The sequence below is a fragment of the Phalacrocorax aristotelis genome, chromosome 5 (assembly GCF_949628215.1).
Source record: "Phalacrocorax aristotelis chromosome 5, bGulAri2.1, whole genome shotgun sequence".
NCBI classification, from domain to species: Eukaryota; Metazoa; Chordata; class Aves; order Suliformes; family Phalacrocoracidae; genus Phalacrocorax; species Phalacrocorax aristotelis.
The window spans coordinates 44,120,366-44,140,748 of record NC_134280.1 but is presented as its reverse complement, the minus strand read 5'-3'; the positions used below and the strand labels follow the sequence as shown (position 1 = coordinate 44,140,748).

Below are 20,383 nucleotides of genomic sequence, written 5' to 3'. Positions count from 1 at the left end.
CAGAAGGGACAGTACCACACTGTTTATCTAAGACCCTTTCTGACTCCTCGTTGCTGATCGATGCAGTTAATGAGAAACCCTGGCTCTGGGAAGAGGCAACAGGGTTGGGTGCTGGGAGGCTTTTGCTCTGCAGTAGGGCAGGAAAACCCACAGGGTGTGCGCAGCTGAGCCGGTAGCCGTGCGGTGCAGGGAGACCCTGGGACCATGACCAAGCTGGTGGAATGTGTCCCCAACTTCTCAGAGGGGAATAACAAGGAGGTGAGGGAACACATGGAGGGACTGATGGGTGGTCAATGCTGGGGTATGGCTGGCTGGACTGCCCCGGTGGAGGGGCCATGCAGGCAGTACCTGCTGCCAGGCTCTGCCCTGCCTCCTTTGAAGTGCTGTGCACCTTTCCCTGCCTGGCTAATGCTGAAAATGCCCAAAGGCAGCCCCTGCTCCTTTTTGGCACATTGGTGAGGAGTGGGGGCTCAGACCTTCCTCTCCTCACTGCCTGCAGGTTGCTGTAGCACTAGGGCTCAGGGTGGGCTGGCATACCCCCTTAGAGAAATATTGTTTGCAGTTGTGCCAAAACACAGCACCCAGGTTAATGGGATCTGTGCTGGGCATCAGCCCTAGCCTGAACTTTGGCCCTGCCAGTGGCAGGGGATTTCAGCAAACCCCAAATTGCAATAAGCCCACTGCCTCCCCCAGGGAACAGGCTTCACAGAGGCAAATCTCTTTTGAAGCTGGCAGGGGACAGTATCGTCAGGAACAGCAATTTGTGATGGTGGTCTTTGACATGCAGCAGCAACCAGGCACCTCTCCCCGACCATGGTGGGTTTGGGGCTCACGGGGAGCCAGGGGTGTCCCAAACCCCTTGGGTAGGATGGGGATGCTTGTGCCTTTGGATCCTGCATCCTCTGCAGCTCAGGGCTGCATCCCCATTGGTCATGGGGTCATCCCCAATCCCAGCACCAGTGGGAAGGGGGAGAACTGAGAAAAGGCATCTCCCACCTTGTGAAGCTGGGGCTGTAGCAGAGGTCTGGCCAGCTCAGCAGCCTTGCCCCACTCTACTGTCCAACAGGTGATCGATGCACTAGGGCAGGCCATCTCACAGACGCCGGGCTGTGTGCTGCTGGATGTGGATGCTGGCACCTCCACCAACCGCACTGTCTACACCTTCGTGGGGTCCCCTGAGGCTGTCATCGAAGGGGCACTGAGCGCAGCCCGCAAGGCTGGGCAGCTCATTGACATGAGCCGGCACATGGGTGAGCCTGGGGGCGGCACAGGAGCTGATCTGGTGCGGACCATCCCTTGGCTGCAGCGCGTGGTTGGCCCTGGGTTCACCTTGCATGGCTGGGCTAAAATCAGCTGCCAGTGGCCAAGCACAGCACATTACTGCACCTGCAGCAAGCAGTGTTGCCTGGATGGATGGTGGTAGGACCATGCAAAGCTCTTGCTCATCCTCCTGATCCAGAGAGGCTAAATCGCTCCTGTCTCTGGGCTGGAGTAGTCATTACTGCTGCAAACTCAACTTGCCTTATGGCGGCAGTGCCCATGTGGCCTTGCCCAGCAAAAGAGGCTGGGAAAGGGATCTCCTCCCTCCTTGTTTGCTTGCTCTTCTCAGCTCCCATCCTTATATTTGCCCTGCCACCAGGTGAACACCCTCGCATGGGTGCCCTGGACGTCTGCCCCTTCGTGCCAGTGATGAATGTCAGCATGGAGGAGTGTGTCACCTGTGCCCATGTCTTCGGGCAGCGCTTGGCAGCAGAGCTGGGGGTGCCTGGTAAGTGGGGGCCAGGACCCTCTGCCCGTCCCATCCCACCCCGCATGCTTCCAGCTGTGGAGAAACCACACACCTTTTGCAAAAGCTTAACCAAATGGGGTTTGCTCCCTGCTAGATGACGTGCTGCCAGTCTCTGCCTGGTGGTGCTCATCCCTGGCTCTGTCTTCCAGTTTACCTGTATGGAGAGGCAGCGCGGGAGGAGAGCAGGAAAGCTCTGCCCACCATCCGTGCTGGGGAGTACGAGGCGCTCCCTGAAAAGGTGAGCCTGGCATCACCTGGCTGGGTGGCACAGGCCAGGCAGAGCTGAGCTGCACCTCCGTGGCTTTGGAGAGGGTGCCAGCAGCTGGCATGGTCCCTTCACACTGAGAGGAGCTGATGAAACACTTTGGGTGGTGCTGAACATGGAGATGGTCATGGTAGATGCTGGCTGTGGAGGGGGATGCCATCTCCATGAAGGTGGCTCTTGCTGCTCAGCAGTGCCAGCCCATGCGCTCTCCTCCCTCCCCCTCCCCAGCTTGCAAAACCGGAGTGGGCTCCTGATTTTGGGCCCCCAACCTTTGTCCCCCGGTGGGGGGCCACAGTGACAGGTGCCCGGACCTTCCTTATTGCGTACAACATCAACCTGCTGTGCACCAAGGAGCTGGCTCACCGCATTGCCCTCAACCTCCGTGAGCAGGGTCGTGGCGCCAACCAGGTACACCCATGCCAGTGGCATGCTGGGAGCAGACCTGGTTGCCCCTGTGCCACCTGGGCCATGCCTTGACCGTGGCAGTTCTTGGCAGCCAGGGCGCTTGAAGAGGGTGCAGGGCATCGGATGGTATTTGGAGGAAGAGAATATAGCCCAGGTTTCTGTGAACCTGCTGGACTTTGAGACCACGCCGCTCCATGCCGTCTATGAGGAGGTCTGCCGGGATGCAGAGGTGGGTGGCACGCCACACTTATTTCAATGGGGGCTTCACAGATTATAGCTTCCTCCAAGTTTTTCTCCCACCCCCAGGTCAGGCTCTGTTTTATCTCACGCTCAGCTCAGCCAAGCTGGGCAGAGCGCTGAATGGCACAAAAAACCCAGAAGCTCAGCAACTTACTGCTAGCCCCCAGCTCCTCTATTGAAGGCTTTTCCATGAGCTCCCCAGGTCCTGGGAAGTGATGAGGACCACCAGGCTGGGGGGTAGTGGCAGCAGTGCAGGTGGCTCTGGGGACAGTCACGTTTCTGATGTCCTTCACAGACACTGAACCTTCCCGTGGTGGGGTCCCAGCTGGTGGGGCTTGTCCCCAAGAAGGCCATGCTGGACACAGCTGAGTTTTACATCAAGAAGGAAAAACTCTTCATCCTGGAGGAAGAACAGAAGATCAGACTGGTAACATGGCTCCTCCTGGTACAACACAAGGGTGGGATCATGAGAGAGACACACACACTCCACCCCACCCCCCAACCTTCCAAAGTGGCACTGAGCAGGGACTTAGGACCACAGCAGTCCCCAGGTGTGACACTTGTCTCCAGGGACAGTGCCTGGTAAGCTATGAAGGCACAGTGACAAGGTGCTTTATTGTCCTGAGATGCTCAGGGAGCAGAAAACCCATTCTGTGAGGACAGAGTACAGGCAGCAGCTGCCCAGCTTACATGCACGGAGGCCAGGAAGGAAAAGAGACCTCCCCAGAGCTCAAGGACAGTGCATGGTGTTATAGGAAAGTGTCCCAGGACCAGCGTAAGCTGGAAATGGGGAGACAGGCCCTGCTTTTCAGGTACAGGAGGGAGGGACTTTTCTAGCCTATGGGGAATGTGCTAGATAAGAGCAAGCTAATTATTTATCAGTGCAGTTCCCAGTCATTTGTAGGCGGCTACACGCCACCCCCAAGTCTGGGATGGGACAGACTGGTGACGCCTGCTGTCCTCTCACCAGGTGGTGGCCCGAGCAACTCTGTCCTAGGGCTGAATCACCCATGGTTAATTAACAGCAGGGAATGAGGATGCAATGGGACTTAGCATGAAGGGGCTAACACAGTGGTGCTGCTCCTTGCAGGTAGTCAGCCGGCTGGGCCTGGACTCTCTGTCTCCGTTTCATCCCCGGGAGCGCATCATCGAGTAGGGACCCCCACCCTGCTTCTCATCATGGTGCCCAACCCTGCCTGGACAGGGGATCCTGCTGCCTGCGTCTTGCACTCAGCTTGTTTTGGGAGTGGCACTTGCACCCAGCTCCTCTTCACACCCAGGGGACATCTGTGCTGGGTGTTCTGCAGGCGCAGGGTGGTCCCTGCTCCTAAATGCTGATGGTTGTGAATGTGGGGTGGGGGACTGCAGGTTGCTTGGGCAGGCAGCAGGAGCAGGTTTCATGGCCAAACCTGAGCATATATGTGTTAAATCCTCCACCCCATCCCCAGCCCAAATTTCACTGCCTCTGGCTCGCACACTGCCCTCCAGTGAGAGGTGCTGTGCTTCAGTGCCCAGTTAAAACACATCTCTGTGCGGGGAGAGGAAGGGTAATCCACCTGTGCTGAGGTGAAATCAGGACATGCACTGTAAGTCCTTGTCACCCTGCCCTGGAGATATGGCTGCAGGTGTTTCTGTCCCACCAACACTGTTTGCAGGACCCCACCCTGTCTAATGCAGAGCAACCCCCCGCACCACCAGGATATGTGCTTCCCAGCTTTCCATCTGTCCCCATGGGGCTCCTTGTCCTCTCCTGACCATCCTGCTGGGTTTTTTGGGCTAGCCCCCTTCTCAACCACCTGCAGAGCCAAGGGGTAGATGAAAACCTGTCAAAGAGGGCAGTGCTGGGTGAAAAGGGACCGGATGGTGATGGTGGGTGTTCCTGCACCTGGGGGGCTCTGACCCATGAGACTGCGGTGCTGCAGGTACCTGGTGCAGGCAGGAGAGGTGGATGGGGGGCTGGTGGCCAAGCCACTGGGTGCCTTCGTGCGAGCAGTCGGAGGGAGGTCAGCAGCACCGGGAGGAGGCTCCGTGACTGCAGCCGCAGCCGCCCTGGTATGTGGCCCACAGCAGGATGGGGTCCCTGCCTGCCTGGGGGGTTCCCCCAATAGAGCTGGCATGGCAGTAGTGGGGGGCACTGTGTCCTGCTGGAGAATTTACCCCCATGCCCTCACAGGGAGCGGCGCTGAGCTGCATGGTGGGGCTGATGAGCTACGGGAAGCGGCAGTTTGAGAAGCTGGACCCCATCATGAGGAAGCTGATCCCCCCCTTCCACCAGGCCATGGGCGAGCTGGTGGCAATGGTTGATTCTGACTCCCGTGCCTTCAGCAGCTACATGGTGAGGTCCCACCAGTGGCAGATGTCCCACTGGGAAGCAGGGGGGCTTTCCAGCTGTGAGGGGGGCTGGCATCAGTGTGTGCCACTGTCCTTAGGAGCAGGGCTGTGACTCTGGCCCCAGTCAGGGCCAGGGGAAGAGAGGTTTGCAAGAACATGGGAGCTATCTGGTCTGCCCTGGATCCCAATGCAAGGCACGTGGGGTCTTGGAGCAAATGGCAGCAAATCTTCTTTTCTTTGCCTGCAGGAAGCTATGAAGCTGCCAAAAAGCACCCCTGAAGAGCGGGAGAGGTAATCTGGGCTGGTGGGGACTTGCAGACTGGGGGAACTCAGCTGCCTAGTGCTCACCCCAGGGCTGTCCCCCCTCCCAGACGCATGGCTGCCATGCAACAGGGCCTGAAGACAGCCGTGAGGGTGCCTTGTGCCCTGGCAGAGAAGGTGAGCGGGCTCTGGCCTACTCTGAAGGAGCTGGCATGCCACTGCAACCTGGCCTGCAAATCTGACATCCAGGTATGGCCCTGGGCTCATGTGCTGCCCCAGCTGGGGCTTTGGAGGCTGCCAGGCTCACTGCTTTTCCTTGCAAAGTGTCTCATTGTGTCCTGATGTCTGGGATGCATCTCTCTACCCGTGCTTCCCAAACTAGCCAGTGGTTTTTGCCTGCTTTTTGGCAGCTTGCAACCCTTGTAGGAGAGTTGACCTTCACCAGCCCTTGCCTGACTTTTCCCATCTGTGTGGCAAGGCCATGAATGGTTCCCACTGCTGGAGCCATGTCCTGAAAATACTGGGTTAGGAACCGTTGTGTGCCACTAGATTTGGGAGGGCAGGAGTCCTGCAGCATAAGGGTCTGCCCTGCTGCAGGACCATACGGTGATGCTCTTGTTCAGCAGGAGAGCTTCTTACAAGCCTCTTTTCCTAGGTGGGAGCCAAAATGCTGGAAGCAGCTGTGTTTGGAGCTTACTTCAATGTCATGATCAACCTCAAAGACATAACAGATGAGAAGTTCAAGCTTGTGGTAAGTGGGGGCTATGTGTGTGCCTAGGCCCTGGTGGCAGGAATGACAGGGGACAGAGATGGAGAGGAAGACCCTGGGACCCCTCATGCCTGGGCACACACTCCCTTTGCCACCAGCTGGATGCATGGAGTGGGCAGCTTTTCTGTCCTGTCAAGTGGCAAAAGATGCACCTTCTCCCTCCCCACACAGATGTCACAGAAGGTCTCCGGGATGCTGGAGGAGGCAAAGCAAGGCTCAGCACTCGTGCTGGAACTGCTGGAGAAGCGGGCAGCCTGAGAGGGGCTTGGGGACAGGCTGGGGACTCTGCAGCAGCAAATACAGCTGGGAAACACTCTCATCCCTGCCTTGGCTCCTTTGATATCCTCCTCAGGAGAGCTGCGCCACTCAAGCAGATGCCAGCATCATGTCCCCTGCTGGCCTTTACCTGGCCAAGGGTGATTTTTACTGTCTGGGGCTCAGGCCCCCATCTCCATCCCCCCATCTCTGGGACAGAAGCAGCCAGCTGGGCTGGCAGTGCCTGGGGCCACGGGGCTCCCAATGGAGGGGATGGCAGGGACCCCGTGGCACTGACTAGGAGGAGATCTCCGTCCGTGGGCACCTCCTGACCCCACACATGCCTGTGTATTTCTGTGCCCAGAAATCCCCCTGAGACAGCCCCCTGCCCACAGAGCTGGGGTGAGACCTGGTGCAGTCCATTTCTGTGAGGGTTCTTTTTGACAGTGCATGACAAGACCAGCCTGTTGCATTGCTCACTGTCCCAGGAAGGGAGCACTGCCAAACATGGGGCAGCATCAGGGGTGTTAGCAGAGAGATGGGGATGGGATGGGAGGAGTTCTGTCCCCTCTTCATAGACCTCCCAGAGGAAGACCTGAGCACTGGGGCATCCAGCCCTGCCCCCTGTCTCTGCTGACCAGGTCTAATGGCAGATATCACATCCTCCACCTGCACACCACGGCAGCATCCTGAGCAGTGTCACAGGGAGTCATTAGCTGGACCCTGAGCCCTGCTGTCCCACAGCAATGCCTGTGGGATGGTGACCCCCTGCCCCATGCCAGCCCCCATCCTGGACATTGTAACTATGCTGGGAGCACTGAGCCAGGGTTCATGGTGGGGATACCTGACTCACCCCATCACCTGATGCCAGGACGTGAAACCACCACCCTCCATCCCCTGTTTTTATCAGCTCTGAGAGACCTTTGTGCTAGCTGGGAGCGGTGTGTTGACATTTCCCATGTGCCCATGATGACGGCTGTGGCACAGGGAGCGGTGCAGCCAGTTGCACTGCTTGGTGGTGTCACCCCTGTCTGCCACACCCCTCCTCACCCAGCCAGGCTCCGGTATTTAATGGCTGCCTGCCACTCTGGAAGAGCTGTGCCAAGGACAACGATCAAGGGTGTTGCTGGTGGTGGTGTTTTCAGAGGCAGCTGCCAGTATTGTCTCTGCTGGGAGCTTTTCTGCAGGTTTGGTGAGTGAAAGCAGATCGTGAAGCAGCAGCACCTGGTGGGGCTGCAGGACAGCTGGGGAGTATGGGGTAATGGGAGCGTGAGCACCCATGGGCCAGGGTACACCGACTCCATGGCTGGTGCTGCACCAAGACATGGTGTCCCCACCCACAAGGACATGGGTGGGCACGCATGCTTATAATTTCCATTAACAATGGAAACCATATGCCCAGGCTTTGGGGGTGCACAGAGGTGGGGATAGCCACTCTTGGGGTCGGCACTGTCACTCAAAGGGGTGGGGAGGCTGTCAGGATCTGTGGGAGTATGGCACTCCTTGGGAAGTGAGCGTGGTCTCTGTGCCTCAGGCAGACACATTGGGCAGAGGAGCCAGGTCCCGGGTGCTGGCAGGGTGATGATGTCCCTGTGACGAGAGGTGCTGCGAAGGAGCACTGATGATGCCTGTCCTTTCCTTGCAGCTTGGGGGCCGTGGAGGATGTGGAACCCCAACCCAGGTGAGGGGCCATGGGACTGGGCAGGGCTGCGGGTACCACACAGCCATCAGGGCTCAGAGGGACTCAGGACAATTGCCACAACACCTGGAGGGATTATCTGCTTACCAAAGGGGAGTGGGGCATCATTTGTCAGGAGAGGGTAGACCAGGACGGGTCCTTTGGCTGCATAGGTAAACCAACTCCCTGCGTTGTCTGTCTGAGGAGAGCCCAGCTTTGCTTGCTAACAGCTCCCCTCTTCTTCCTAGGTGTGCCCGGAGGGGTGCCACCACCACAAGTGCAAATTTGCCCACCTGGAGCTCCAGGATACCCTGGTTCCAGCACTCCGGCAGGTCCCCACCCTGGCTACCCTCCAGTGATTCCTGGTGCCCCTGGAGCCTATCCCGCGACAGCCCCAGGTGGCTATCCCTGTGGCCCCCCTCAGCCTGGGCCCTACCCATTAGGGCAGTACCCCCATGGGCACCCTCCACCAGGGCATCATCCCCATGGGCATCCCTATCCGGGACCACCAGGAATGCCAGGGTGCCCACTGCGCCCCCCTGACTGCCATCAGAAACACCATAAGAAGCACAAGAAGAAGCACTCCAAGCACCATGGAGGCAAGGTAAGAGTGAAGTGGCAGCAAACCCTTCTGAATCTCTGCTGTGGTCCTTTGGACCCCTTCATGCATGCCACAGCACCCAGCCTGGGCAGTTGGGGCTCCCCTCCTCCACTCTGTGGCAACTGGGGTGGGCTGCAAACACCCCAATAGCTTTTTTTAGATGTGGAGCCTCTTGTTTGGTTAATAAATAGGCAAGCATGAGTCACTGCAAGCAAGTCTTTTGAAACATGATCCATGAAATTCCTTGAAGCCATTTGAAACAGTGACACAGCTCAGGGTGCACCATGCAATCTTTTGAACCCCAGGACATTTTCCTGCTCACCCAATGGCAAATGATGCTTCCATAAGGGACGTTGAGCGAATGTCGCACAGCAGAGGAGCAGTTCAGTTCTCTCTTAAAATACAAAATGAAACAACCCAAAAAAGGAAAAGCAGTTCTCTGTGCTGGGAGTAGATGCTGCAGAAAATACCATTCCAGGGATGGGTACCGCCTCGAGTAGGTGTGAGTGAGGGACTGTTAAACAAAACGCCAGTTCCACCATCATAGGTGTGAGCATTTCCCAGATAAAGCAAACAATCAGCTCCTCTCACTGTGCAATGGCTCTGAAAGTGACCTGCCTTGACACTTGCTCTCATTGGCAGAGAGCAGGACCCTTCTGGGGTTTGCTTAATTGGCCTGAACAGCCTTGTAAAATAATAATAAAAAAATCCCTCCCATGATATGCCCATAATTATATTCTCCAAGCAGAAAAAGAGTGACTCCAAACTCTAAAACATGGTTTGTAACAGCATTGCAATAAACATTGTGGTGATGTTGTTAGTAGCCATTTTATCTTCAAGGCAGGGTATCCTGGCCAGGGTTTGCTGTCTGAGGCCGTGGTGCTGTGCTGACTCCCATGCAGGCTTACCCTCTGCATGACCCCTGGGGCCTTGACATTAACTAATTACCGGCTTGCAGTCCAGCGAGCATGCAAACTGAGAGCACCACTTTTTCTGACGTGCAAAGACACCTGGGGAGAGCTGGGTCCACAGCCACCCACTGAAGGCTCAACCTGGACCCAGATGGGCGCTGGGAACAGGCACCCCCCATAAGATTGCTAACACCTACCAGAAATGGTGAGAAAGTAAGTTGTTTCTGTGCTACCCTAAAGTTGATTTATCTCCTCCAGCACTCCAGCAGCTCAAGCAGCAGTTCTGACTCTGACTGAAGAGGACATCTTCCACCCACATAGTGGCAAAGTGATGAAACACGAAGCTCAGTGCCCCATGGGAACCACCTGCATGTTGTTCTGCTCCTTTCCTCTTTCTCTTAGAGCAGTGTTTTGCCTGATTTTCTTGGTTTTAGCTTGTAAATTCTTTGACCTGGAATCACTGTGAGACAATGGGCAGCAACTCTGTCCTCTGTCTTTCAGGACATCCCACTGAAAATCACCCCTGAGGCTGCAGGTAGCAGCACGGGGAGTATCACGTGCTGTTTTGCAGTCTGCTGGAGTCTGTATGTTTTTTCCTATGCAATGACGTCAGCTGGTAACATGGATCTCACCACCCAAAGAAGATGTTACATTTCGTGTGAGCTTTCTTAGCAGCAGGGCTGGCCAGGGAATGCTGTAACTTTCCCCTTGCTGAACTGTATGGGTTGCTATCCTCCCTGACAGGGTAATAATTAATAAGGAAAAGTAGTGAGCTCTCTTTCTGAAGCCCCTAAGCCATGGCCATGGGACTGTGGCATGCTCGCTAGGAAAGGTGGAAAGCCCGGCATTGCTTTTACCACAACAATTTTAACCCAGGGCTGCTTTTGCTGCTGTTTTATTTTTGTTTTGGCCATTGCCATGACTCAAGAGGACCCTTCCCAGCCCCATTATCAAGAAGGTTTTGCTGCCAGTCAGTGTGACTGGCTGCTGGCACCATGACAGAGAGAGTCTCCAAAAGAGGTGGCTCAGCCCATGTCACCAAGATTTACTGCCAGTTCATCCTTGTTGCACTGGCTGGGCATGTGTGCGTGCTGAGTCAATGGGATTTCACTCCTGTGGCACCCCTCTGGATGCAGTCATGTTTTGTCCTGTGACCCTTGAGTGTCCCCTACAGCTCTCCTTTCCAAAGGAGGGAAAACATGGTAGTCACACTGCAGTATGAATGGCCAGAACTCCCCACCACCATGCCCTTCCCTGCACTCATGTTGCCGGCTCCTCTGCACCTTGTGCTTGGGGTCCCCTGTGGACAACCCAAGCCCTGCCCAGCCTCTCCTTCCCATCCCACCTCCACCACCATGGATGCAACCTTAGAGGAATGCCCCGTCCTTGGAAGGTTCCCATGCCCTGTTGTCCTGGCTTGAGACACACAAGTGTTGGATGCAAGAGGGACTGAAGAATGCATGGGAAAGTGTGACTCAGGTGCAATGCCACCTTCATGGTAGGGAAAGGCACAACCCCCTCAAAGAGGGGCACCTGAAGACCCCTGCTCTCCTCACCCATGAACAGGGAGAATATGAAGCAGGTGAGGAATGAAGACATGGTCTTTGTCATGCTGAGGGACCACAGTTTGATGAGCACTTTGGGGGTGCAGGGCCAGGGGGCAGAGGAACAGGTCTGCAAGGGGACTGCTGGAGACAGCAGGGAGAGCTGGAGAGGCCCTATCAGCATCCTGTGGTCCTTCAGGTCCTCAGCAGTGTCCCATGACCCCTGTGCTGCAAGGACCCCTGGCCTTCTCCTCCTTGTGAGGAGAGGCAGAATACAAACTTATCTGGACTCACCAGCTTAGCACCAGGAGAATCAGCTGCTCATTAAAAATAATTAAAGAAAGAAGAGATAAACTACAGAATAAAGAGGCTTTTTTTCAGGATAGGGTGAAAAGAGTTTATTTGTTTATTTTTGCAGACAGCACAATTCAAGTTAAAATCTGGGCATTGCTCAGCAGATACCAGTGGGAAGAAGGCACCATGGTTGCTTTAAGTGCATTGGGAAGACAGAGAGACAGCTCCAGTGGCTGCCCAGTATTTTGTGAGATGCTGGGAGTCACGCTGCTCCTCTCAGCCAGAATTTTGGGTGCAGTAATAAATGAACAGGTTCTGATGAAAGTCAGAATGGCAGAAGGAAGCAAGGGAGACATGGCCCACAGGAAAATTAAAATCTGAAAGATGATCTGTGAAATTTCGGATAGATAGAGCCTCAAAAGGAGCATCTACAGACAACTGTAGAAGGCATCAAAACCTCTCACCATCCCATTGCTCCCAGGAAAGAGGAACAAGCCACCAAGGGCCACACAAAAGGAAAATAAGTCGCTGACCATTTCAAGCAGCATGTCGTGTGCTATAAACTCACTCAGTTCTCTCAGGGCAGAAGTACCGAGAGAACAGAAAAGATGAGATAATCTGAAAAAGAGTTTGCTAAAGAACAGGGGTTGTCACAACCATAAAGCTCCTTACAGAACACTGAGGGATACTGAGAGTTTTTGAAAGCTAGAGATGATCATTTGTCCTGCTACACTGGAAAGGTTTCTCACTTCGTTGACAAGCCCTCCTAGGATTACAGTACGTAAGAAAGGCATGGCTTAGTGTGTGTAAAGCTTTACAGAAGTATGTCTCATGGCTCTGTGTCCTGCTTTGGTCTTGGTTTTAATTAGCACCATAAATGTAAGATACGTGACTTTTCATCATGAAAATAAAAAGAAAGCTCTGGATTTTGGCTAGAAAGAAGGACCCAGAGGGCAGCTGTTCTGGGCCAGCTCAGAAGGAAGAAAACAAAACAGATAATATCAGGGTGTGTATACTGGTGAGAGGAGGACATGTGCACTTCCTTCATTCAACATATCCACTTAATGAACCTGTTGAAGAAGCTGGGCTGGGAGAGGCTGTCATAGTCCTTCTCCCGGAAGATGGCTGCCCGGTCCCCGAGGCCAAGCTTCAGCAGGACATCCATGTCTACATCACTCCCAAGAGCCACTACTGTGGGCATGACATCTTGCTTCTTCATGGAATTGATGGCCTCCTCGAGGTTCTTGCTTCCTGTGATGCCATCAGTGATGAAGACGAAGGAGAGCTCAGCATTGCGCCGGGCGAGTCGCTGCCCATCTCCAGGGCTGAGCACAATGTTGTTGATGGCGTGTATGATGGCTGACCCGATATTGGAGGATGAGTCCAGGTACTTGATCTGTGCTAGGGCATTGGAGATTTCCGTCAGGTTGTAGGTCAGTGGGAAGACCACATCCTGGTCCCTCTCACTGCCATACTGCAGCAGTGCAATCCGGGCATTCATGTTGTCACTGTTGCTCCTGGCTAACGTGAGCTGTTGGGCCACCTCCTCCACAAAGTGGTGGGCCCTGTGGAAATTTTGCTCCCCAATCCTTTCAGAGCCATCAAGCAAGAAAACGACGTCAACAGGGCGCTGTGTGCACTGGGCCACTGCAAGCTCTGCAGGAGAAAGAAGAATACAAGAGTTGGGAGCATAAGAAAGCCTACAGGATAAGGTTGGGGCTTGCTTCAGGCAGTGTAGGTTGGAACCCACTCTGTGCATCTTTGTCCAAAGAAGGACCAGCCCCACTCTGCTGCCAAAGCCTGTCTTTCATATTGGCTTCTGATTCCCTCAGGTCTTGGACACTAGGTCTTAATGAATGTTAATTCTGGGGCCTGTGAGAGGTTTGTGCATTTCAGTACCAGAATAACATCCACCTTCTTACAGCAGTGCCCCGCTCTTATCTGTAACAGGAATATCCAGAGATTAATGTCAGGCAGTGTCTGCAAACCTCTTGGTTACTTCTAGAGAATGGTTTACTTTCAGAGTTACTTTTCATACACAGATTTGTAGGATGAAAGCTGTTTTCATACCTTTCACCCAGATTAGTTTAATCAGCAATCACTAATTCCCGAAGAGCTTATAAGGGTTGGGTCATATGGTTGGAAAACAAGACTATCCTTGTTGATGTACCTGTATGTAGTAAAGCAGCATTTGTAATACATAACAGATCAATATTTGAGTGAAACACAGTGGGACATTGTTCTTCAGTCACTCAGAACAGGACCTGTCCACAAAGTGAGCGTGTGGGCATTTGAATACACACAGTGAATGAACTCAGAAGAAAAAGGAGAAGAAAATAGCAATCTTTGGAGACAGCTGTTAATTAGGGACCATTATTTCATTCCTTTGCAGTAGTTATGTGTATTGCATTTGGTGTTCCTCTGCATGCACTGCTTCTGCAAGAAACACTTCCATTACTGCACTGTTGAATTTTCTTCTTCTTGAGTTTCCCTCTCTGCAGAAAGCACCGGTCAGGAATACGATTGCAACAGCAGTATTGATTTGTGATGTACATGCTACGGCTGGCGCCCCCTGAGGTGGCAGCAGGGCAATGGTCTGCAATTCTGTCAATCAATTCTGTGCCTTTAAGACCGGATCTTGAAAGTCCTGAAGCTTATGTCATGTTGTGTTGTGTGACTGGAAAGGAGTGGGACATTCTGGAGCAACCCCAGCTTGAGCATCCGTTTCTGGCAACAAAGGGTGACTTTTGGGATAGGAGTATCACATTAGGTTGAATTTCTGTCCTGTGAGCAAATCCAACTTGAAAAGAGCTGAATGCTGTTAGATCTGGATTAAGCATGGCAGGGTGCTGAACTGGTATAATTCCTTGTATGAGCTGAGCAGCGAATGCTCAGTATTGTAAATTCTCAGTGAGTAAACTTACTGTTTAGTACATTAGTACTATGTGTGTAGTCAACATTCAGCAAACAGCAAAGTTATATTTTCAGCAAAACAGGTATATGCACTCTTGAGACTACAGAGACAGTGTGAAACGTGAATCCCACAGCACAAGATAGTGTAGCAGAAGGCATGATGGTGCATATCATTGCACTCACAGACTATTTGGCACCACTTCCATCCATCCATCCATGATAAAAGTCAAACCTGATGTAGGAACTTCTGCTGGTACTTATGGCTTAACCTAACTCGTTGGACATTGCAAAAGTCCATGGTTGTTTCTGTATCATGTTCCCTGACCTTGTAGATTGGCATTTCTCCTTAGTTCACACTGTAAAACATATCTACAACGATGGCATGTCTTGAATAGAGCTTACGGTATGTTGTCTTACTGGGAACAACAGGCTTCTGCAATGCCAGTTCTGACTGCAGTAGAAACAAATCTCAAAGCAATGCTTTTCCCCCATGGGCTTTTTGAATATCACAGTTCGAAATACTCCACTCCTTTAAGGCAGTAAAGATACTGCCTTAAGTACTCACCTCTACCCCACCTTCCTTGAGAAATGTTCTCTAAAAGTACATTGATGCTGCAGTTCCCAGTGTGCAGGCGCTGCTGCCAGAAGGATACTTTGCCTTGGCAGCACCTGCACTACTGGTCCTCACCAGCTCTGTGCAGTCATGGAGTGGGGGAAGGAAGGCAGATATGCCCCTTGTAACCACACAGTCCAAAATCTACACAGGGGTCTGCAAAAGCAGGTGGAAGCGAGTGCGTGGGAGTAATGGCTGCATATCATGTTCGAGAGTGTTACCAGTCTGTCTCCCCTGACACTTGTCTCTATGCAGTCATGTTTCTTGAGACAACAAGCAAGATTGACCCGCCTCCCGCATGACCCAAAGCAAGCCTTAAGAGCTTCTAGTTAAGCAGACCATGGCTGAGAGCAGCACCACTCCATGGAGCTTCAGTGAGAGTGTAATGAATGTGTGGCTCTCCAGGAAGCCTTTACTGCAGGAGAACTTCTGAGACACTCTGTTGCTGCTCAGCCCTCATGGCTGGGGAGGGCTGCCTTCAAGCTATGTGATAAGATGCCTTTATGTATGAGTTATCCCATGGGAACATAACAGGTACAAGGCAGCGCAGCACAACTTTGGGTTTTTCCTGTTCAGTGTCATGCTTCAGTTGAAGCTTTTTCCTGTTTCTGGGAGTCTGAGGACCCAAGTGGCCTTTCCTGCAGCAAGGAACAAGACTCTTGTCCTTAACTGGGAGATAAGCTCTCAAAGGCACCACCATGAATTAGGCCAACTAAAATCTTCACATCGTGATTATAATTGGAGCACCAGTCCTTCTCATGCGGCTTACAGCAAGTCACAAATGCCTGCAGCTCACTGTACTGCATAGCATATGCTAGGACACAGCTGAGGACATCTAAAAACGGTAGCACAAAAAGCAGAAACACCATCGATTTTACTGCCATTAGCAACCCATCTAGTTACGTGCACCCATTCACATCATGTTCCTGCTTCTTCTAAAACCTGGATAACTTGCATTTCCTCTATTGTTTCACAGTTTTGACAGTGGAAATGAAAGTGACAGTGAGATGGGGACTGGCCTCCTAGCCCTTTCTGGGTCCTTTCCCTTTCACAACCCCTCCTGTGTCTTTGGGGAGGTGTGGACCCAACCCCTGATCTGTGCCCTTTCTTTGCCCAAGAGCTTCACTGAAGGAACTCCTGCTGTAATGAAATCTATCTGGTTTTACCAGAGGGATTAGCCAGGATTATGTTAGCAAACCACCACTACATCCACTTCCCTCTGTCTAACAAGGGCCAATGTAAATACTGCTCAGGCAAAGACACATTTTCTTTCTCTCTTTTTTTTTTTTTTTTTTGTTTCCATAATGAGCTGAAGGTTTTTGAGAAGTAAAAAAGTTTGTTTCCAATGTTGCACTGCTTTGCTAGGAAATATTTCCAAAGGAAATGAACTAAACATCCACTGTGTGATGACGTCTAAACCCCCTTTGCTGAAGTCTTGCCAAATCCTTGTCTCATTCAGCAAGATGTCCCAGACCTAAGATGTTCTTGTCAGATCAGTGTTTCTTTGGGGCTTTTCCTCTAGCATCATGACTGGGGCAGCTTAATTACTCTGAGTTCAATCTTCTTTCTTACATCCCAGCAGGCTAAGTCACATGCTACTTTTGGGGTAAAATTAAAAACAGGGTAGTCTGTGCAAAGCCAAGCTCCCTATCTTGAATTATGTGGATTACAACCAGATGCTAGCATATGGACTGAGACACAGGCAGATCCTTGTTACTTTGCTTTCACCTAAAACTCTGAGCACACCATTTAAAGCTCTCTGAACAAATCTCCTCCATTATATGCCAACAGCAGAGTTCTCTGAGGTCCATGTCCCTATAGACTAGAAGCAAAAAGTGCTGAAACTTTGAGAGAAAGACTGTTTTTATGCAGCACGTCTGGCCTGCATGTGTTCTGAGCAACAGAAACACATCCCTGCATACCTGTCACTGCGTGGCTTCTAGCCTAGACTGGCAAGCCCCAGATGTTGAAAACACTGCAAGAAGTTGCAGTGGGCAAATTCCTCATTCAAATTCCCATGCCCGAGCTTGGAAATTGGGTCCACATTGCACACCTGGAAACATTACAGCTCAACCACATTTTTGAAGACCATACCTCTCCCTTCTGCCCATTAAATATGACATTTGCTCAGCATACTTTATTGCAATAATACCATGTCAGTTAGAGAGGCTGCAAAATTCACTTGATGGCAGTAAACACTTCTACTCTTGTGCCTGCACACAAAATACTCTTTTCTCTTCTTACAACTTGAAAGGGCAGTAGTTATTCTGGAGGCAGTCACCTGCCTGAATTTTTGTAAAAACCAGGGGCAGATGAGCTCATGGATATATCACTCCTTGTCTAAAAACATGTACCCGCAGCGCAAGTGGTGGGTCTGTAGTCTCTCTGGCCCAAACTAGGACTGGGTATGGATTGAGTGGGTTATACTACAAGTTTAAATACTTGATTTTAAATAGCTCATGTAATGTATCACAGAGGTTTGACTGTGCAGTCATGGATTTTTGCTTTGAACTGCCTGGTCCTACATAACCTCTGCCTCTTGGATATGAACAGGTACACATTGCTAATTAAGACAGAAGAAACACAAATGTACAAGCAGAGAAAAAGGCAGAGGGAGCTCATACAGTTTCTGAGAGAAGCACTCTCCAGGTTTTGTGTGCTCTTGATGGAAAGCCAGGGTTGCTCCCTCTCCCGTACTATTTATTCTCTTCCCTCAGTATCCCCAGCTGCCCACTGAATGGTTGTACAGAGACACTCACTGCAGTGAGAGGAGATGCGCCTTGCTTTGCCAGTCTTGCCACACAAATGGTTTGCAGCACCTGAAGACAGCCCTCACTCTAACTCAGCAAGAGGATGCAGAAGATACTTCAGAAGTGGTCAGCAAATGCATATGTAGGAAGGCATGAGAAAAGCATAGTTAGGCTCTCCGCAAATTAGGAGCTCGCTCTGGCCCTCAGCCCACGTGCATGCCAGCAGTCTCCTTGGTGGAGACTGGTGCTCATGTACAGCTGAGGGCTGGGACACACTAACCTGCCAGAGCAGGGTTGGAGCACGGGAGGGCTGGAGGGGAGCAGCATGGCTGGCTCAGAGACCAAGGCAATGCAGCTCCTCTGCAGAAAAGCAGTGGGTAAAACAAAAGGATCTCTTGACATCACTGGAGAAAGCCGCCATGCTCATCAGCCAGCCAAGCCAGAGAGGACTGCCCCTTGTGTCACATCCCTGGCTAAGCACAACCAAGCTGTTTCACTGCCTGTGTTTATCCTAAACTAGAAGCATCTACCAATGTACCTGTCCCCTCTGCCAAACAGGCACTCAGGGAAAGACTATTACCACCTCCACTCAGCCTCTGCCTCCACCCACTTCCTGTGATCTCTAACAGAGATATCAGCAAAGCCCTAGCACGGTTTCTGGGTCCCCCACAATCTCACTGTGCACCATTTTGAAGGTGTCAATGAACAAGTCCATCCACTCTTGCCGCTCATTTCCAGTGGCAAACTTGGCTTTTTCGGCGGTAAAGGCCAAAGTGGCCACCAGCTGGGTGTACATGCTGGGGTCCTGGGTTTCCCGCGTGGAGTTTAGGAACTGGGCGATCGAATGTATGGTGCTGGGGAAATCTATGTTGACTCCCTCTTCCATGGGGCGGAAAATAAGTGGGTTTACGTTCCCAGGGTTCCTGTAATCTGCAAGTGAGCGTCAAAAGAATATTTTCAGGGCTTGCTAGCAACTGCTGCGTCTCTGAATGCTACCTGGCTTTCCTACGTGCACTGCACCAGAGAAGAACAAGGCTAATGAGGGACAGAGAAGTAAAGACCAAAGCCAGATTTTAAACCTTTCTGCAACTTTTATGTCTGAGGAACCATGGGATTTGTGCCAAAACCAATCACACATCAACCAAGAGACATCAGAAAATTACATGAAACCTTAACTACCCAGTTCCTTCCCACTCATCCAGCATAGGTATGATGGAGAAAGAGCAGCACTGAGGAAGAGGGCCACAGGGTCCACCTTCTTTCTGCGTATGGGCTTCAGCCATCATGTAGCTTTGAACTCTGCTATGTGCAAACTGTATACATGATGCTGTACAGCCAGAAAGACATCTAAGAGACAGCATTATGTGGACTCCTTGCCTGGCACTCAGCCCCTGTGCTTTGGCTAGAGTCACTGCCCTGAGGTGTGCAATGCCCCTGTGCGGTGTCCAGGTGAGCCAGGACTCTGAGAGCCTCTGTCTCCACCTGGCTGTGCTGAACTTAAATTCAAATAACATACCAAAGCTCAAAGCCTTTTGCATGGGTTAGAAACAGTGTCACAGAGCATCATGCAATTTCTATTGAAGCAAGCAGTCAGTTCAGATTTGCTCAGCATTTAACACATTTAACACTCCCGCATCCTGTTAGCACTGCAGTAATTGATGGGCGGTATCATGGAGAAAAGGGTCTGCCCTGAAAACAGGAAAACCTGGATTTCCTTAGGCAAAGTACTGAGGTAGCACACCTTCACCTACAGGTGTGAACATGAAGTGGTGAAGTCCCTGTTTTTACAGGGCAGCAGGGAGGAAGCCAGGGTGTAAATACATGTCCCTCTCTGTGCTCTGCTGACAATACCCAGGCTGGAGCTGGGGTACCTGGCATGAGCAATTGATTTGCTCCTTAAGGTGCCAAGCCTTCAACCCTGACAGCAATGGACCAAGAACAGGGCTGGGTGTAGCTGCCTCCCTGACCTAAACCAGTCTATGACTGGACACACGTTGGATCTGCACAAAGATCACTCACATACCCTGTGAAGGGCACCATCTCCAGCCAAAGGGTTTGCATGTGAATTGGCACCAGCTCTTGAGATGTCCTCAGAGAACCAGAGGAAGCTGAGCACTGAGCAGAGAAGCTCCAGGCCCTGTCACATTGCCTTATGTCACATCCCTTCCAACATGTTCCCTTGCTACTAGGCAAGTGTGATCATTGCAAATCCTTCTAAACAATGACAGCAATCATTATGGACCATCTGGGTGTGGCAGGTGGAAGGCGCTTTGCCCAAAGGCCCCAGAATCCCTGGGTATCACTCCACCTCCCATGTCCTCTGGGGTGCAGGTATAGGGCCTGCATGTGACCTGGCATGTCTATGGCATGGCTTGAGGTATTTGCCCAAGAGGGACTCCCCCTCAGGTGCCTCCTCAAGGCATTTCTGCTCTGGTACCCAGGACTGTCAGGTATCAGCAACCTGTTCTCACCTTGCATCAGGAACAGAAACACCCAAGTGCACTACAGGGAAAGGACCACCAACTTCACCTTGCTTTGGACAGCTTTGGTGGCCCAAGCCTAGGAGAACATGAGTGCGCCTGCAGTGTTCCTCAGAAATGGGGCGGCTGCAAAGACCAAAACCTTTGAAGACACCTGAGAAGTCACCAGTGTGGCATGGGGAAGTCGCCTCCTTGTGCACAGATCTGCAGGACAAAGCTCCTCAGAGGACACGGCAGAGGAGCCTGTGTGGATAGCTCAGCATCATGGTTGGACATTGGGCTAT

The 20,383-nt window shown here is 52.1% G+C and overlaps 2 protein-coding genes and 1 long non-coding RNA gene across 8 annotated transcripts in view; 2 read left to right on the top strand and 1 right to left on the bottom strand.

Annotated features, from left to right (window-relative positions):
* Positions 1 to 119: 119 nt before the first annotated feature.
* On the top strand, positions 120 to 6,379 carry FTCD (formimidoyltransferase cyclodeaminase). 4 transcript variants are annotated; one of them, XM_075094199.1, is made up of 14 exons: positions 120 to 258; positions 1,067 to 1,250; positions 1,640 to 1,768; positions 1,939 to 2,027; positions 2,283 to 2,462; positions 2,551 to 2,688; positions 2,995 to 3,126; positions 3,790 to 3,851; positions 4,622 to 4,751; positions 4,873 to 5,034; positions 5,278 to 5,321; positions 5,402 to 5,540; positions 5,947 to 6,042; positions 6,232 to 6,379. In XM_075094199.1, the coding sequence occupies exons 1-14, from the start codon at positions 205 to 207 to the stop codon at positions 6,316 to 6,318; spliced, it is 1,626 nt and encodes a 541-aa protein (XP_074950300.1). In that variant the 5' UTR covers positions 120 to 204; the 3' UTR covers positions 6,319 to 6,379. The 4 variants fall into 4 exon arrangements, with proteins under 4 accessions (XP_074950300.1, XP_074950299.1, XP_074950303.1 ...); XM_075094198.1 differs by having other exon boundaries at positions 5,384 to 5,540; XM_075094201.1 differs by lacking the exon at positions 120 to 258 and adding an exon at positions 727 to 816 and having other exon boundaries at positions 5,384 to 5,540.
* Positions 6,380 to 7,245: 866 nt separating this feature from the next.
* LOC142057699 (uncharacterized) lies at positions 7,246 to 10,080 on the top strand. 2 transcript variants are annotated; one of them, XR_012660721.1, is made up of 4 exons: positions 7,246 to 7,507; positions 7,961 to 7,996; positions 8,242 to 8,597; positions 9,764 to 10,080. It is a non-coding gene; the product is annotated as an uncharacterized LOC142057699 (long non-coding RNA). The 2 variants fall into 2 exon arrangements; XR_012660720.1 differs by lacking the exon at positions 7,246 to 7,507 and having other exon boundaries at positions 7,520 to 7,996.
* Positions 10,081 to 11,432: 1,352 nt separating this feature from the next.
* The window catches only part of COL6A2 (collagen type VI alpha 2 chain), a 28,411-nt gene continuing 19,460 nt past the window's right edge, over positions 11,433 to 20,383 (bottom strand). Inside the window, exon 28 of one of the 2 annotated variants that reach the window (XM_075094196.1) lies at positions 11,433 to 12,999. In XM_075094196.1, the coding sequence (XP_074950297.1) occupies positions 12,392 to 12,999 (608 nt within the window). In that variant the 3' untranslated portion in view covers positions 11,433 to 12,391. Of the gene's footprint in view, positions 13,000 to 16,168; positions 18,550 to 20,383 lie in introns of those variants that run through there. The other variant, XM_075094197.1, reaches the window with a different exon arrangement.

What these genes read in the sequence shown, in the direction of transcription:
- FTCD (XM_075094198.1), top strand. Translation starts at nt 205, where the DNA reads ATGACCAAGCTGGTGGAATGTGTCCCCAACTTCTCAGAGGGGAATAAC. An exon ending in AGGTCTGCCGGGATGCAGAG is followed by an intron (nt 2,689 to 2,994) that starts GTGGGTGGCACG and finishes TGTCCTTCACAG; the next exon opens with ACACTGAACCTTCCCGTGGT. An exon ending in AAGAACAGAAGATCAGACTG is followed by an intron (nt 3,127 to 3,789) that starts GTAACATGGCTC and finishes TGCTCCTTGCAG; the next exon opens with GTAGTCAGCCGGCTGGGCCT.